The 17732-nt window shown below is 46.6% G+C and overlaps 1 protein-coding gene across 1 annotated transcript in view; it reads right to left on the reverse strand.

The window, feature by feature from the left end:
- Positions 1-1880: 1880 nt before the first annotated feature.
- SGSM1 (small G protein signaling modulator 1) overlaps positions 1881-17732 on the reverse strand; it is a 35066-nt gene continuing 19214 nt past the window's right edge. The window contains exons 10-14 of the mRNA XM_045459265.1: positions 15349-15431; positions 11365-11474; positions 10615-10711; positions 9047-9214; positions 1881-4093 (exon numbers count right to left, since the gene is read on the reverse strand). Coding sequence (XP_045315221.1) covers positions 4005-4093; positions 9047-9214; positions 10615-10711; positions 11365-11474; positions 15349-15431 — 547 coding nt within the window. The 3' untranslated portion in view covers positions 1881-4004. The remainder of the gene's footprint in view (positions 4094-9046; positions 9215-10614; positions 10712-11364; positions 11475-15348; positions 15432-17732) is intronic.

A 17732-nucleotide genomic window follows, 5' to 3' on the forward strand; every position in this document is an offset into this window, starting at 1 on the left:
GGCCACTTCCCCATCCCGCCACGGAGTCGTTAAAATATGCCTAGTGATCCACGACTCCTCTTCCCGTCCATGCAACGCTCAAACGCACGCACTTCAGGAAGGCCTCTGCAAGGACAAAAAATATTCTCGTGAGATTTCTTTTCCCGTAACATACGTCGTCAGTGACCGTAAGTCGACGGTGCCTGTAACCAGACATTCGTGCGCACAGAACTGGGGCGCTGTGCTGCCTGACTCTGGTGCGGCCAGGCAGTAGCTGTGAGCCCTGGTGGGGCCCTCCGGGAGGACAGCCACATGTACCAAACTATGGCTGGAATTGGAGAAATGATACTGGGGAAGCTCTCAGCACCGTCGGGACATCGGAACCGGTCTTTGCCCTCAAAAGCTTCTCCCCCCCGGGTCACCTGGGTGGCTCAGTCGGCTGAGCGTCCGACTTCGGCTCAGGTCATGGTCTGGCAGTCCGTGGGTTTGAGCCCCGCATCGGGCTCCGGGCTGACTGCTGGGAGCCTGGAGCCTGCTTCGGATTCTGTGTCCTCCTCTCTCTCTGCCCCACCCCCTCAAAAATAAACAAACACTAAAAAAAAAAAAAAAAAAAAAGAAGCTTCCCCCAGGAAGGAGCAGACCTTCTTGCTAAGAAAGCCCCCGTCCGAGCTGGCAAAGGACAAATCCCCACCCGCCCACTGCTGTGTGCCTTCAGACTTACCTCTGCTGGCAATCTTCTGAGAACGTGACGACCAGACTCACCCAGGCTGCCAATGCCACCTGCCAACTCTGTCTCTATTTTGCGGGCTTCTTTGGAAATCTAACTTTTTCTACGTAAGACCTGAAATTCTGACAGGTGCTCATTAGGTTAAATCGAGTTTTGCTTCTGCAGCCGAAAGCTAGTTGTTTCCCTTTGACCCATGTTGAGAGGCTGCTGGGGGTGGACATCCATGAGAGGTCGCCATTGCCTGATGACTAAGGTTCTGAATGGTAGCCACGAGTTGGGACCATGGAGGTCACGGGAGAGTAGTTGGGCGTCTGTGGGCACATTGGGGGTGAGAGCTGAGCAAGCTCAGTGGGTGTCAACTTACAGGTATGACCTCGAGTCAAATGGCTGACCACCTGGGGACCTTTCTTGTGTTGTGCCCTGGGTCTGGGCGGATCAGGCAGGCCATTTGCAAAAGTGGCCTCAATTATTTCTGTGATGGTATCCATTCTCCTTTTCCATGTTCCTCTGCAAAGCCACCCACCAAATGGTAGAGTCTATTTTCCCTTCCTTTGAATCTGACCTCAGCCATGTGACTTACCCTGAGCAACAGAACAGAGCAGAAATGACTTTATGCCAATTGCAAGCCTAGGTCTCAAAAGGCCTTGCATACTTCTGCTTGCTCTCCTGAAAAACTGCCACCATGGCCACATAAACAAGCCTGAGCTGGCCTGCCAGGGGATGAGAGACACATGGCCCGGTTTCCCCTACTCTCCTGGCCAACAGTCAGCCAACTGTCAGAGGCAGAATTGCCTCACTGGCCTTTGGCTGACCACAAACACACGAAGAAGTCCATCTCAGACCAGAAGAACCTCCCAGATGAATGCGGCCCATAATGTCAACCCACAGAATTGAGAGCTAATAAGTAAATGGCAGTGTGAGGCCACTAAGTGTTGGGGTGGTTTGTTACGTGGCATTATTCATGGTGACAGCTAACTGATACAAGGGGGTGAGAAGTGCTTCACCTGCCTTGCACCTCCTGGGGCAAGACCAGGCAGCTATCATGAGGCTCTGTCCCCATCTGGGTATGGACCACTGGGGTGCGGTTGGGAGGACACAGTCTCCAAAAGCAAACCTTTCTTCCCTACGCATTAAAAAAATTCCCGAAACACAGAAATGAAAAAATAACCCATAGTCACACATTTCTCTGTTTATATGTATTTTCTCTATATATAGACACAACTCTTCAGTAAACAGTTACAAGATATGTTGGCAACACTGAGAGAAGGAGGAGGGCACTCCACGGACAGAATGACTCCCACGCACTTGATTCCCGGACACAAGGACGCACGATGTACAGAGACCAAAATAAACACCGTAAGCTGAACAAATAGGAGTTGTTCCAAATCACAACCACGGACACTTCTCTGGAACACCACGAGAGAAGGCGGAGAAGAGATTGTGTGCTATACTTTGGGACTAGTCTGTCGAGAAAAATAAATCAGAATCGGAAGGTCTGGGACCCGGGTCTTGCTAAAATAATGTCCTCTGTAACGAAGAGCTGAGTGGCTAGGAAAACTTTGATCTGGACGTGTTTTCCTCGTCTTGGGAAGGTGGGGACCAGAGCCAGGAGGTGCAATTTTCACGGAGCACATTCTTCAGAGGCAAGGGACACTTAGGTCTCGTCCGTCCTGCTCAGGAGGCCCCACGTGGGAGACTGGGGGGTTGGGATGCAGTTGAAGGCACTGGGGCCCAGGGGCAAGCCTTCACAAGCACGCAGGGTAGGGGTTCCTCCCCCTCCTGGTTTGCTCAGGACAGAGGACTAATGTACCCTCTCTGTGAATGCTTCCTTGTGCTTATGAGTCTCCTCCCCTCTCCAAAATCCTACCTTCCATTCTGGGGAGGAGCCTTCCAACCTGACTCTGTTTCTCCCACGTGTGTTCTCAGAAAAGAGCTGGCAGGACTGCTCTATCAAAGGACAGGTAGGCAGGGTGAACCAGCTAACTCCGGGTCTGTTTGTGACTGGCGACCCTTTGTGTGAAGACGCGGAGGGGACCACTTCCAGACTTAGCCATCCATGTTCCGGGGGCCAGTTCATCAGCATATTTTCCAAGGAAAACACCCATCACAGTCTACTCTGGCGGACCTCTGCCTTCCTGTTCTTCCTTTGTCCTGAGTGATCAAAGGCACCTAGGGAAAAGCCAGCTTCCCCCACCTCCCTTGAAGTGGCGGCCACTCACACACACCTTCCCAACTTCTGGAGCATCAGACCCAAAGTGCAGAAGGAGAGGCGAGATCTTCCCTAGGAGGTGAAGAAAGGGATCTAGACTCCACCCTGCCTGGAGGGCTTTGGGCGGGACCTCGGGCCAACTCACACCTACCACACTTCTCACTGTTCCGCCCTTCCGCCCTTCCCTCCCTCTCCGGGGAGGCTCTCAGGGAGAGGCTTTCTTGAAAAGAAGGAAAGAAGTCTCTCCTGGGGTCAGGTGGAGGAGAAAAAAAATGAGACCACAACAAACAGAATCCAGGTCCCGAGAGAGATGTGGACTCCTGTGTGCCTTTTCTAAGTGGGAGAAAGCCTCAGGAGCAGGTGGTTAAACAAAAGCGGGGAAGGAGATACACTTGCAGCCCCTCCTCTACGCCACTGGTTTTCTCAAGTGGGGACATGTGGCAAAATCTGCAAACCCTTCGGGTTGTCACAGCTGGGTTGGGGAGGGGGCGCTACTGGCATCTTGCAGGCGGAGGCCAGCGATGCTGCTTACCTTCCAACAATGCACAGGACGACCCCTCTCAGAAGAGGGTTCACCCAGCACCATGTCAACAGCGCCGAGGGAGGTGCAGAAACTCTGCTCCAAGCCTGCCTGCCGGCCATGTTCTGGAACATCTCCAGAGGCCCCTTTCAGAGTATAGAGGTAGCCCCACAGACCTCTCCTACACTAGTTCCCCAAGAAAAAGTCCTTCTCCAAGTCTCCCCTGACAGAACAGTTTGGAGGGGTTGGGACAGAATAAGAGAGAGGCAACCATTCTGGAGACCACAAACGAAACTGTTCCCTCCATCCACTGACGAACCCCAACTCCCACAAGGGAGAAATCCCAGACTTGGACAATCTTTGGTCAAACAGGAAAACGTAAGGCTGAACTCAAGGGGCAAACCCTCGACCCCACCTGCCTGGCGGCCAAAGTTGGGGCAGTTTCTCTCTGCACAGAAGTCCATGCTCATGAACAGACACCAGGACCTCGCTCCCGGGGCAGCCGGGAGGAAAAGCGGGCTGGACAGGTGGGTGGCGGCACGGCTGACAGGGCCGGGGTGAGGTGGCCCTCACTTGTTCTCAATCAGAGTCTGCACCTTGTACACGAGGTCCCGGGCCAGCTTCAGGACGTGTTTGGTGTTGTGCCGCTCAGCCATTTCTGAAAGAGCAGAAGGCAAAAATCTCATGAGCCTCCTTCTGTGTCCATCCTTAGGTCACTTGCAGCTTCTAGAAGGGAGGGGGGGGTGTCCCTGGGGCATCCTCCTCCTCCTCATCTGGCATCATCTCCAGAGGAGTTCCAGAAGCAGACACTTTGGAGAAGGCCTGCATCTCTGGGCCTTAGTTTCCTCATCTGTAAAATGGGGATTGCAATAGCATCTACTTCACAAGGCTGCCGTGAGATCAAACGACATGATGTTGGCTCACAGTGCTTGAAAAGAGTTACATCTTCCCACTCGCCTTGCCTCGTGTAAACACAATGACTGGGAACCTTTTGAGAAAACCATGCTGGGCACATTGCAGGTGTTAAAAGATACAAAAGAAGGAAGCAACAGGAGAGGGGGGAGCAAAAAAAAAAAATTTTTATTAAGTGCCACATAAATACCTAGGAATAAACCTAACCAAAGATGTCAAAGATCTGTATGCTGAAAACTATAGAAAGCTTATGAAGGAAACTGAAGAAGACACAAAGAAATGGAAAAACATTCCATGCTCATGGGTTGGAAGAATAAATATTGTTAAAATGTCAATACTACCCAAAGCAATCTACACATTCAATGCAATCCCAATCAAAATTGCACCAGCATTCTTCTCGAAGCTAGAATAAGCAATCCTAAAATTTGTATGGAACCACGAAAGACCCCAAATAGCCAAAGTAATATTTAAAAAAAAATTTTGTTTTTAGTCTTTATTATTCATTTTTGAGAGAGAGAGTATGAGCAGGGGAGGGGCAGAGAGAGAGGGAGACACAGAATCCGAAGCAAGATCCAGGCTCCAAGCTGGTAGCACAGAGCCCAACGTGGGGCTCGAACCCATGAACCGTGAGATCATGACGTGAGCCGAAGTCGGACGCTTAACTGACTGAACCACCCAGACACCCCTAAAGTAATATTGAAGAAGAAGACCAAAGCAGGAGGCATCACAATCCCAGACCAAAGCAGGAGGCATCACAATCCCAGACTTTAGCCTCTACTACAAAGCTGTAATCATCAAGACAGTATGGTATTGGCACGAAAACAGACACATAGACCTATTCATAGACATGAATAGACACTTTTCTAAAGAAGACATCCAGATGGCTAACAGGCACATGAAAAGATGCTCAACGTCGCTCCTCATCAGGGAAATACAAATCAAACCACACTGAAATACCACCTCACGACAGTCAGAGTGGCTAAAGTGAACACATCCAGAGACTACAGATGCTGGAGAGGATGTGGGGAAATGGGAATCCTCTTGCACTGTTGGTGGGAATGCAAACTGGTACAGCCGCTCTGGAAAACAGTGTGGAGGTTCCTCAAAAAATTAAAAATAGAATTACCCTATGAGCCAGCAATAGCACTGCTAGGAATTTACCCAAGGGATACAGGAGTGCTGATGCATAGGGGCACTTGCACCCCAATGTTTATAGCAGCACTCTCAACAATATCCAAATTATGGGAAGAGCCTAAATGTCCATCAACTGACGACTGGATTTATATATACAATGGAATACTACTTGGCAATGAGAAAGAATGAAATCTGGCCATTTGTAGCAACATGGATGGAACTGGAGAGGGTTATTCTGAGTGAAATAAGTCATAGAGAGAAAGACAGATACCATATGTTTTCACTTATATGCGGATCCTGAGAAACTTAACAGAAGACCAGGGGGAAGGAGAAGGGGGAAAAAAAGTTACAGAGAGAGAGGGAGGCAAACCATAAGAAACTTAAATACTGAGAACAAACTGAGGGTTGATGGGGGGTGTGGGAGAGGGGAGGGTGGGTGATGGGCATTGAAGAGGGCACCTGTTGTGATGAGCACTGGGTGTTTTATGGAAACCAGTTTGACAATAAATTATATATATACACACACACATATATATAAAAGTGGAAATGCCTATTGACTTTGACAATACTATACTTATTCTATATTAAATATTATATATTGTATACTAAATGCTAAATAAAAATGTAGCCAATACTAAATAAATAAATAAATAAATAAATAAATAAATAAATAGCGAGCCACATAAAATGATCGGATCTTGAAAGCGGAATAATCCTAAACCTAGACGTTTATCATAAAGAAATCATTTATTGGATTGGGGTGCCTGGGTGGCTCAGTCAGTTGAGCGTCCAACTCTTGGTTTTGGTTCAGATCATGATCTCACAGTTCATGAGTTCAAGCCCTGCATCAGGCTCTGTGCTCACAGTGCAGACCCTGCTTGGGCTTCTCTCTCTTCCTCTCTCTACCCCTCCCTGCATGCACACATACACACACACACACACACACACACACTCTCTCTCTCTCTCTTTCTCTCTCAAAATAAGCAAATAAAACTTAAAAAAAAAATCATTTACTGGATGAAAAAAAAAAAAAAGGGCCTTAAGACCATGGTTCCCAAACTGGCTACCAAGGTACCCCAGGGTGCCACTTCTGTACGTTGTGAGGGAAACATAATGATATTCCATATCTGTTCAACACCACATAAACTGGTAGCATCCGGGAGGTCACACATTGCCCTACATGCCTATCAATGACTTCATATCTTTGTAACGCTAGGTTTTCTGTAAGCAGTTAAGCAAGTTTGAGAAAAAGCAAAAACCATGAGAAAATCACTGTGAAACAGGAAATACGTGAAGGTGAGGGTGTCTAATCTGGTTCCAGTGTTTGAGAAGCTGTGCAATGCCGAACAGGTGCACATATCCCATTAATTGTTGTGCTTATTTAAGAATGACATAAAGAGGCGCCTGGGTGGCTCAGTCGGTTGAGCATCTGACTCTTGGTTTCTTTCGGCTCAGGTCATGAAATCAGTTTCGTGAGTTTGAGACCTGTGTCTGGCTCTGTGCTGACCGCACGGAGCCTGCTTTGGAATCTCCCTCTCTCCCTGCCCCTCTCACACTCGTGGTGTCTCTGTCTCCCTCAAAAATAAGTAAATAAACTTACCAAAAAAGAGAATGACATAAAGATATTATTTTCTTTGGACCAACAGGTATCATTTTTGCAAACAGCTGCTACGTTGTTGGGATATAAATAGTTATCAAGTGGTTTGGATCTAACTACTTGCTAAATGGAACTTTTGGCCTGGGGTGCTGTGAAAATTTTATAGAGACATAAAGGGCACTTTGTTTTCTCAATCACACCCTCAAACTGAAAACAATCTAGCTACCCAACAATAGGGACGGTTCCTTATGTTGCAGACAGTGGCTATAGGGACACTCGACAGCCTTAAAAAATGATTAAAAAATGATTAAATGGAAGACACTTGTTAAAGTATTAAATGAGGGGCCCCTCAGTCGGTTAAGTGTCCAACTTCTGCTCAGGTCATGATCTCGTGGTTCGTGAATTCGAGCCCCGCGTTGGGCTCTGTGCTGACAGCTTGGAGCCTGGAACCTGCTTCTGATTCTGTCTCCCTCTCTCTCCGGCCCTTCCCCTCTTGAGCTTGTCTCTCTCTCTCTCTCAAAAATAAGTAAACATTAAAAAAATTTAAAAATTTGAAGTATTAAGTGGAAAAAATGGGATTCAATTGGATTCTGTGATGGTAACAAATACATGACTGGAAAAGATGAGAGGGGAAAAAAAGGTTTTCTATTGAACCCACTAAATGCCATGTGGTTTCTTGGGTTGGAAAATGTTGGAGCAGAAAAAGGGCATCAGGTGAAATCAGTCTGTAGTTTCGTTAATAGTAATGTACCGATGTTAATTTCTCAGTCGTGAGAAAAGTTCTAGGACCGGGCAACGCAGAGACCCGAGGGGTGGCTGAGTGAAGGAGGGCAGGAATTCTTTGTACTGTATCTGCAACTTCTCTGTAAATCTACAGTTATTCCAAAATAAAAAGCTTATTAAAGAAAAATCATGTTTCTGGGGTAAGGTCAAAGGTGGCTTTTTTTTTCTTCCTTCTTTTGCTTTAGGTTTTAAAAAATTAAACATTTTTTTTTAATTTTTAAGAAGGCTCCACGTCCAATGTGGGGCTGGGACTCATGACCCTGAGATCAAGAGTCTCATGCTCTACCGACTGAGCCAGCCAGGCACCCTCTCTGTTTAAAAAAAATTTTTTTTTGTCTGAAAACATTAAAAAAAAATTTTTTTAATGTTTGGTTTTGAGAGAGAGAGAGAGAGAGAGAGAGACCGACCAAGCGGGGAAAGGGCAGAGAGAGAGGGAGACTCAGAATCTGAAGCAGGCTCCAAGCTGTCAGCACAGAGCCTGATGTGGGGCTCGAACTCACAGACCCCAAGATCATGACCTGAGCTGAAGTCAAATACGTAACTGACTAAGCCACCCAGGAACCCCTTATTCTTAAAAAAATTTTAAATAGTGATAACAGTAGCAATAGCTTCCAGCTATGGGGCCTCTCATATGAGCTGGGTGTCATGTGATAGGCTTTATCCATGTTGTCTCATTTAATTGTCCGAACATCTCTGTGAGGGAGGTGTTAGTAGCATTCTACCTCAAGGCATCTGAAGCCCAGACACATAAAGTCAGTGACCCAAAGTCACACAGCACCCGAGTGGCTGGGATCAGAATCCATTATCTGTCTGATTTCAATGACTGTGCCCTTCTCATGCCATTTCAAATGCCTTCCCATGCCTGCTTTTGTACATATCAACCCTCCGAAGCAGACGCTCTTATTCCATTTTACAGATGAAGAAGCAGATGGGAAACGGCTTATCTGTGGGCATAGCTGGCTGGTGGGAGAGCCAGGGTTTGCCCCTGGGCCTTATTTCAACATTCATGCTCCTTCTGCTAGATTCTTGAGAAAAATGCATTCTCAGTGTTACAAGATGTCAACCCCTCCATTTGGAAATAGACATAAGAAGTGGGCGGAACCCCCCTATATCCCCTCCGAGGCCCCAGGAAGGGGCCTGTCAGAAGCCTGCACCCCTCAGATGACACCGTAGTCATGTGGGTACCGTTAAAGAATTTGATGATGTCTGTGAAATCCATATTGTTCTCCAAGATGATGTCACGGTAGACCTCCACCAGAGCCAGCGCGATGAACAGGACGTAGTGGGCGGACGAGACGTGCTTGGCTGCCCAGATGGTCTCCCAGACAGAGAAGACGTCATCATAGACAAGTTCTGCGTGAGACACCAGTACGCACATGCGTGGGGAGAGGGTCAGCCACAGAGCTCACGGTGCTGCCCTCCCTCTGGGAAAATCCCAGGCCAGTTGTGTCCTTCCTTCACTTCTGTCCTAGCACCGCAGAGAGCAGGCAGAACTCAGGTCAGGAGGTAGGAGACCCAGACTCTGTCATTTGACCATCGGAAGCCTCCGTTTTCCCTATCTGTAGAGGAGGTTATGCAGACTAGGGGGGATGTAAGTGTCCAGCTTCTGCAAGGGGAGGAACCCGGCATAATCGGGTCTGATTTACACCGACCTGTCCCTGCCCTTTGACTAGCATCCCCTTTTTCTCCCTGCACTTTGTATCTCCTTAGCACCCAGGGGGGTATTCTCTTACCCCTGTACAAATGCAGAGCTGGCTGTTGCCTCTGGGGCTAGTCAAGAAACTGGAGAGAGCAATGGTTGAGAGCAAGGCTTCCTATGTCCACTAAACTCAGTCTGAATCCAGCCCCACCACTTGCTGGCAAGGTGACCTTGGGCTAGCCCAAGCCTCTACCAAGAGCCTCTCTCTCTCCTCCTCTGTACGTGGGGTGAGGCTTGCAAAGATAATACATACAAATGGCTCAGCACACACTGCCCGGCGCGTTAAAAACGCCTTCCCGCAGGGTAGATACTCTTATGAGCATCACTCTGACTCTGCACAATAGCAGTGTGCTGTGCTCCACGTCATTTCCAAGTCACATGTGCACCATGCTGCATGACCTTCGGGCACCTTGTCTCTGAAAGGCGGCAGAATAGAATGGAAGGGAACTAACTGGGCTTGGGGGCTAGACAGAGGCGGCCTAAGATCCTGGCTCTACCGGTCCTACCTCTGAATTCGATTTTCAGCCTTGGCTTCCCCATCTGTAAAACGGGGACTGTAATGTGGCGGGGTCCCCTCCCTAAGGAAGGACAAAAAACCTCAAGGTAACCTGGCTAATGTGCGTACATGACAACATCCCTCACGACCTTGTGACATGAGACCCCTTAATCGGACCGCATGTTTGTGTGTTCCCACGTATGGGAGACACAGAGGTGAAACATATATAAAAAAAAACTATGCCACGTGGCATTCGAGGCTCAGTTCTTCGGGTACGAACCCAACTGAGCGGTGCCGGCGGGAATAAAGCTGCTTCCTGGAAAGAAAAGCCTGGGTGTCACGACTCTCTGTGCGAGAATCCTGCTCCAGTAACAACACCTACTGCGTGGTGTCACTGAGAAATAAGGCAGGCGAGCCAACAGTCACAGTGCGATAATTGGGTGTTACACTCTTCCTCTGGCTCTGCTGCAACACCCCCGCCCTCGCCTCCTCGGTACCTGTTCCCTGAGGGTCTGCTGCCAAGACTCTGGGAACAAGACCCCAGTTTGAAGTCCATACCTCGCTTGAAATCCAGCAGGAACCAGCGGTAGCAGAAGTAGAAGTGAGTGTAGTCCCCGTTCTGATGCATCAACTCAAAGAGCTCGGAGTCCAGAATCTGCCAGCGGGAGAAAAGGTTGGCATCAGCCTCCCGGCAAGAGGCTGGACCAGAGGGGACAGAATGAGGGCACATCCTCATACCGGACCCCACTACAGCCCCTACAACCAGGTGGAGCTAAAAAACGGGCAAAAGATTTGAAGTGAAAATCAACCCAGCTCAAGTCAACCCCAGTGACTTCTCTAAAGACCTGCAAGTAAAGATCCACAAAGCACATGACAGATGCTCAGTGGGATGAGTCAGGAAAACGCGAATCTAAACCGTAATGAGACACCACTGCACACGCGCTAGGATGGCAAGAACCAAAATGATGGACAACCAAGTGTCAGTGAGGAAGGAGAGAAGCTGGGACTCCGGCACGTGGCCGGTGGGAACGTAACACGGTGCAGCTGTCACCTCACTCCTGAGTGTATCACCAAGAGAAATGAAAACATCTGTCCACATAAAAACCTGTGAGCAAATCTTCCCAGCAGCACAATCCACGAGAGCCAAAAAGTGGAAACCACCCAAATGTCCATGAATGAACGATGGGATGAACAAAATGGAATGAACTGGCTTGTGCTGCATTACACGAAGTGTGGCTCTGAAGTTGATTTGGGGTCCATCAGGCTGAGCTGGAATAAGTTATACTGTTGAACGGGACTGGGTCAAACCTGGATCAGCGACCTCATGTTGGCAAAGTGCGTGTCCATGGCGCCCCCATGGGGAAAGTTCTGGTTCATCCTCTTCATGAGCTCCGTGAAGCAGCTGAAGGCCAGGGCCTCTGGGGAAAGAGCACAGCAGAAACGGCCAATGCTGCCACTGCCCAAGGAACCCCAAGCTCCCAAGGTGATCCCAAGGTCGAAGGCTCCAAGCTGGTTCTTGAAACCCACAGCCGAAGGACAAACAGAGACGATGGAGTGTTAGCGTATTGCACTTCAGGGGATGTTCTGCAATCTAAATACATACTTCCCTCCTTGGAGGGGTTGAAATAGCCTTTCTTTTAGGAAATAATGGTGATACCAGATGCTCTTTTTCTAAAAGATCCCTAGTTGCCAATTGGTACCATCTGCGATCCCTTTCCTTCAACTCTGTATGTCAGCATCCTATTCCTTCTTCTAGAACTTTATGAAGGGAATAATCAAGTATGTATTTCTTATCTGTAGCGTCTTCCACTCAGTATATATACTTAAAAAAATTTTTTTTAATGTTTATTTATTTTTAACAGAGAGCGAGAGAGAGAGAGAGAGAGCATGAGCAGAGGAGGGGCAGAGAGAGAGGGAGACACAGAATCCGAAGCAGGCTCCAGGCTCTGAGCTGTCAGCACAGAGCCCGACGCGGGGCTCGAACTCACAGACCGCGAGATCTCGACCTGAGCCGAAGTCAGACGCTCAACTGACTGAGCCACCCAGGCGCCCCAGTATATATACTTTTAGATGCTTTAGTGTATTAGTTCATGCATGTGTATTGCTGACTGGTATTCCATTGTATGACTAGAGCACAATTTATCTATTCTTTTCTTGTTGGACATTTACATTATTTAGTTTGGGGGTTTTATGGATTTTAAGCTCAATGAACATTTAATGTATAAAAAAATAAAAGAAAATAATTAAAGATCCCTAATTTGCTCTAATAAAAAGTTGATGATGTTTTCTTGGTCCCCAAACTTTTTTTTTTTTTTTCTTTTTCAAAATTCTACCGGTTCATGAAATTCTCAAGTCTGGGAATCACTGGATTAAAACAGCAATTGTCAATACTGGAAAGGCGCTGACAGGCATTATGCAAAGAGTCCAATAACTCTGGGAAATGCTAGAGAGCAACTACATAGATTGAAAAGTAAAGGCTCTGAGAAGTCCTGCAATAAAGAAACCTGTTTCATATTGTTTATGAGCCAGCGTTTAGAAAACTTTATTTGAAAATGATACCTTTTTTTTTTTCTCTTAATACCTGGTAACTCTGGAGAAAGTTACACTAGACTGGCAGGTTTCCAAAGGCACAGTAAGACCTCATTCATTTTTAAAAACACTCTATTTTTCACGGGTGCCTGGGTGGCTCAATTGGTTAGGCGTCCGAATTCGGCTCAGGTCATGATCTCATGGTTCATGGGTTTGAGCCCTGTGTCGGGCTCTATGCTGACAGCTCAGAGCCTGGAGCCTGCTTTGGATTCTGTGTCTCCCTCTCTCTCTTCCCCTCCCCTGCTCGTGCTCTCTCTCTTAAAAATAAATAAACATTAAAAAAATTTTTTTAAATAAAAAGACTTCATTTTTTTAGAACAGTTTTAGACTTCTAGAAAAGTTGAGAAAGGAGTAGGGACAGTTTTTGTATACTACATTTGCTACAATTAACAACCCGTTCATGATACATTATTAACTAAACTCCATAATTTTGTTTATTTTCTGTTCCAAGAACCCAACCAGGATAACACATTACACACAGGTGTTATCTCTCCTGGAGCTCCTTTTGGGTATAGAAGTTTCTCAGGCTTTCCTTGTTTGTGATGACCTTGGCAGTTGTAAGAGTGGTTGTCACATATTCTAAGGGATGCTTCTCTACTGGAGCTGTCAGCACAGAGCCCGACAAGGGTCTTGAACTCACGAGCCATGAGATCATGACCTAAGCCAAAGTCGGTGCTCAACCGACTGAGCCACCCAGGCACTCCAGAAATGCTTATTTCTGGACTGCCAATTCTATTCCACTGATCTACATGTCTATCCCTGTGAGACTACCACACTCTCTTTACTACTGTAACTTTGTAATAGTTTTGAAATTGGGAACTGTGTGTCCCCTAATATCTTCTCCTTTTTCAAAACTGGTTTTGCTACTCCTGGTCCCTTGCATTTTCAAATGAGTTTTAGGGTCAGCTTGCCCATTTGTGCAAAAACTGCAACTGGGATGCTGATAGGGATCACACCAAATCCAGATCAATTTGGAAAGTACTCTGCCATCTTAACAGTACTAAGTCTCCCGACTCACCAACATGAGGTGTCTTTCCATTTATTTAGATCCTCATTTTTTTTTTAAACAATGTTCTACAGTTTTGGTATACAGGCATACCTCATTTTATTGCACTTCCAGATACTGCATTTTTTACAAATTGACGGTTTGTGGCAACCCTGCATTGAGAAAGTCCACCGGCGTCATTTTCCAAACAGTATTTGCTCACTTTGGGTCTCTGTTTCACATTTTGATAATTCTTGCAACGTTTCAAGCTTTTTCATTATTATATTTGTTATGATGATCTGTAACCAGTGATTATGACTTGCCGAAAGCTCAGATGACGGCTACCATTTTTTAGCAATAAAGGATTTTTAAATTAAGGCATGAACATTATTTGTCTAGGCATAATGCTATTGCATACTTAACGGACTACAGGGTAGTGTACTCGTGACTTGTACATGCACTCAGAAACCAAAAACTTCATTTGACTCGCTTTATCGCAATATTTGCTGTATTACAGCAGTCTGGAATTGAACCTGCAAAGCTACCACTTGTTCTGTTCAATTTATTCCTAAGGGTCTTCCTTTAGATAGTATTACAAATGTAAATGCCTTCCTAATTTTGTTTTTGCATTGTTCAATGCAAATGTATGGACGTACAAATGACTTTTGTATACATATCTTGTATCTTGCAACCTTGCTGAACTTGTTTATTAGCTCTAAGATTATTTTTTATACCTTAGGATTATCTGTATATAAAAATCAGATCTTCTGCAAGTAGAGATAGTTTTACTTCCTTTCCAGTATGGCTACCTTTTATTTCTTTTGCTTCCCTAATTGTCCTGTCTAGAACCTTTTGTGGCAAAAGTGGACATCTGTGTCTTATCCGTGATCTTGGGGGAAAGCATCCAGTTTTTCACCATTGAGTATGAACAAGCTGTAGGATTTCCTTGGGTGCCTTTTATCGTGCTCAGGAAATTTCCTTCGATTCCTAGTTTGTGGAGAGTTTTTAACATGAAAGGGTGTCGAATTTGGTCAAATGCCATTTCTTTGTCAACTAAGATGACTGTGTCATTTTCGTCCTTTATTCTATTAATTTGAATTATACTGATTGATTTTCATTCATTGAACCAGTCTTGTTTTCCTGGGATAAATCCCATTTGGTTATGGTATATAGTCTTTTCTAGAGCTTGCTAGATTCAGTTTGCTAGTGTTTTGTTGAGGGTTTTTGTCTTTATATTCATCAAGGACATCACTCAGTAGTTTTCTTTTCTTGTGATATCTTTGTCTGATATTAGTATCAAGGTACCAATGGGTCTTCATGTAAGGACTGGCCTTATACAATGAGTTGGGAAGTATTCCCTCCTATTCCGTTTTTTTGGAAGAGCTTGTGGAGAAGTGGTATTAATTCTTTAAGTGTTTGGTAGAATTCACCAGTGAAGACATCTGGGCGTGGGGTTTTCTTTGCTCCCCTTCGTGTCTGTGCAATCAGTGGCTAGCAAAGGCCTGGCTGGGTGTCGGGCACCTGGTGATAAGTGTGGACTAACATGGAACAACAAGCCTTTCTATTTCCCTAGGACCTTGATGCATTCACCAGAGCCACAAAGTAAGGTTAAACCCCTCCTCTGCAGTGGGAGTCACAAAGTAAGGTTAAACCCCTCCTCTGCAGTGGGAAGGAAAGTGCACCCCTGGCCTTGGGGTGGCAGGGGGGGACATACTCACCGTCATCCAGGATGACCAGCAGTGGAGCCAGGAGGTCACACATGCCCTGGACATAGCCGATCTCAATGTGCTGCCAGATGTAGCTACAAGAGAGAGACGATGGGCCTGAGGATGGCACTTACGACCTCTGTCTCTCCAACCCCCCCGTCCTCTTCCTCCTTCCTGCCACAGCCCCCCATTCCTACCTGGACCGCTCACTCCCTCGGCTCCTGCCTCCACCCCTTCCCCAGTCCCACTCTCTTCAAACATCCTATTCTCAGCCACCAGGATGGCCTTCCTAAAGCCCAGCTCCAAGAGGCCACCACATCCTCACAGGCTGCCCACTGCGAGACAACGTGCAAACGCCTTCCCTGGGCGTGTAAGGCACTCACTGTCTTCGCCGCATCTTCACAGCCCCACCATCGCCTCCCAGTACTTCTTCCTTTCGGCCACACACTCACACCCCGGTGCCTGGCCCTAGCACTTCTGTGCCTGGAGTTCCCATCTGCCCTCGAATAACAGTAACTACTGTTTACTGGGCATGTACTGTATGCTCAGCCACTAAACATATACTGCGCCACGAAATTCTCAAAATAATCACACGCAGAAGGTCCTGGCATATCCCATTTCACAGATGAGGAGACTGAGGTGCAGAGAGCTAAGCGACATGCGTAGTGTCATACACCCAAGAATACATGGCAAGGGCAGGATCTGAGCCCAGGTGGCCTTACCACAGGGTACGTGTATGCCGGGTGGTTTGTTCAGTCTCTCCTAATTTTGCCAAGGGCCATCTTGCACGTCCCCGCCTCCGTGTGGGCTTCCACACTTTCTCCCAAGGCCATAACCCAGCAAAAGTCGGTCTATCCTTCCTTCTCCCCCAGCACCTTCTCATTTTAATGTAACATATATTAGAGTTAATTATATTTGTGTCTTGTGCTCGCTTCGGCAGCACATACACTGAAACTATATTTGTGTCTCCTCAACTCAATCTTGAGAGGCAGTGATTGATTGCTTGGGAGACTATAAGACAGAATAGTTAGGAGGTAGTACTTATTAATAAAAATGAGTTAGAGCAGGGGTTGGCAAACCTTTCCTGGGAGGTCCAGATGATAATTAGCTTCGTCTTTGCAGGCCTAGGTTCTGTCTCAACTACTCAACTCTGCAGAAGCAATCATAGATACTATGCAAACAAACAGGCATGGCTGAGTTCTAAGAAAACTGTATTTGCCAAAACAGGTGGTGGGGCTGGATTTGGCCTGTGGGCTGTGCTAGCAGGTCTTTTTTTTTAATGTTTATTTATTTTTGACAGAGAGAGAGAGAGAGAGAGAGAAAGAGAGAGAGGGAGAAGAGTGAGCGAGAGCCAGAGAGCCAGAGGGGAGGGGCAGAGAGAGGGGGGAACAGAGGATCTGAAGCATGAAGCAGGCTCTGTGCTGACAGCACAGAGTCCGACATGGGGCTCAAACCCACAAAATGTAAGATCATGACCTGAGCCAAAGTTGGACACTTAACCGACTGAGCCCCCCAGGGGCCCCCGTACTAGTAGTTTCTGAACCCCTGAGTTAGAGTAGTATGGAAAGACATCCAGGATGCATTTTTTTTTCATTTTACTTGAGAGAGAGAGAGAGAGAGAGAGAGAGAGAGAGAGAGAGAGAATCTTAAGCAGGCTCCATGCTTAGTGAAGAGCTTGATGTGGGGCTCGATCCCACAACCCTGGAATCATGACCTGGGACGAAAGCACAGTCGGATGCTCAACTGACCGAGCCCCCCAGGATGCATTAAGTGTAAGAAGCAAGTGGTAGAAAAATATAATATTAATCCTACATAAGTAAAATTAAGAAGACACTGAAACACATATGCACTCATGTTATATAATATACTACCTATGATGTTATTTTCCATCTATATGCAGCTTGGGAAGACATTCCCTAAATCCTTAGCAGTAGTTTCTTTTAGGCGAGGGGCATTGATAACTGGACAGGGAAAGCAGTCTCTCTTTATACCTTATGAACTTCTGGTTTCCTTGGTTGATCTAGGTATGTAATATGCCTGAGTTACTTTCATATTTTAAGAAATAACATATTTAGTATGTAATGAGAATAAGAAGCTCCAGATCTTGGCTGAAAGAAAAAGAAAAAAAAGCACAGATGTTTTTAGAGCCCGAGAGATGTGGGCAAGAGTTCCCGTCCAGCCACTGCCCAGCTGGGGGACTCCGAGCAGTATGGTACCCCTCGGCCTCCATTTCCTCACCTGTTAAATGGGATAATATTTGCCCCATAGGCTTGTTGTGAGGACTAAGTGAAATGACGTTAGTAAAGGGCTCGGGGTGGTGCCTGGGATACAGTAAGTGCTTAACGAATGCTCTCTATTATTATCATTACTGGGACGGTCACCTTATCGCCAGGTGG

This window comes from Leopardus geoffroyi, chromosome D3 (assembly GCF_018350155.1).
Source record: "Leopardus geoffroyi isolate Oge1 chromosome D3, O.geoffroyi_Oge1_pat1.0, whole genome shotgun sequence".
Taxonomy (NCBI): domain Eukaryota; kingdom Metazoa; phylum Chordata; class Mammalia; order Carnivora; family Felidae; genus Leopardus; species Leopardus geoffroyi.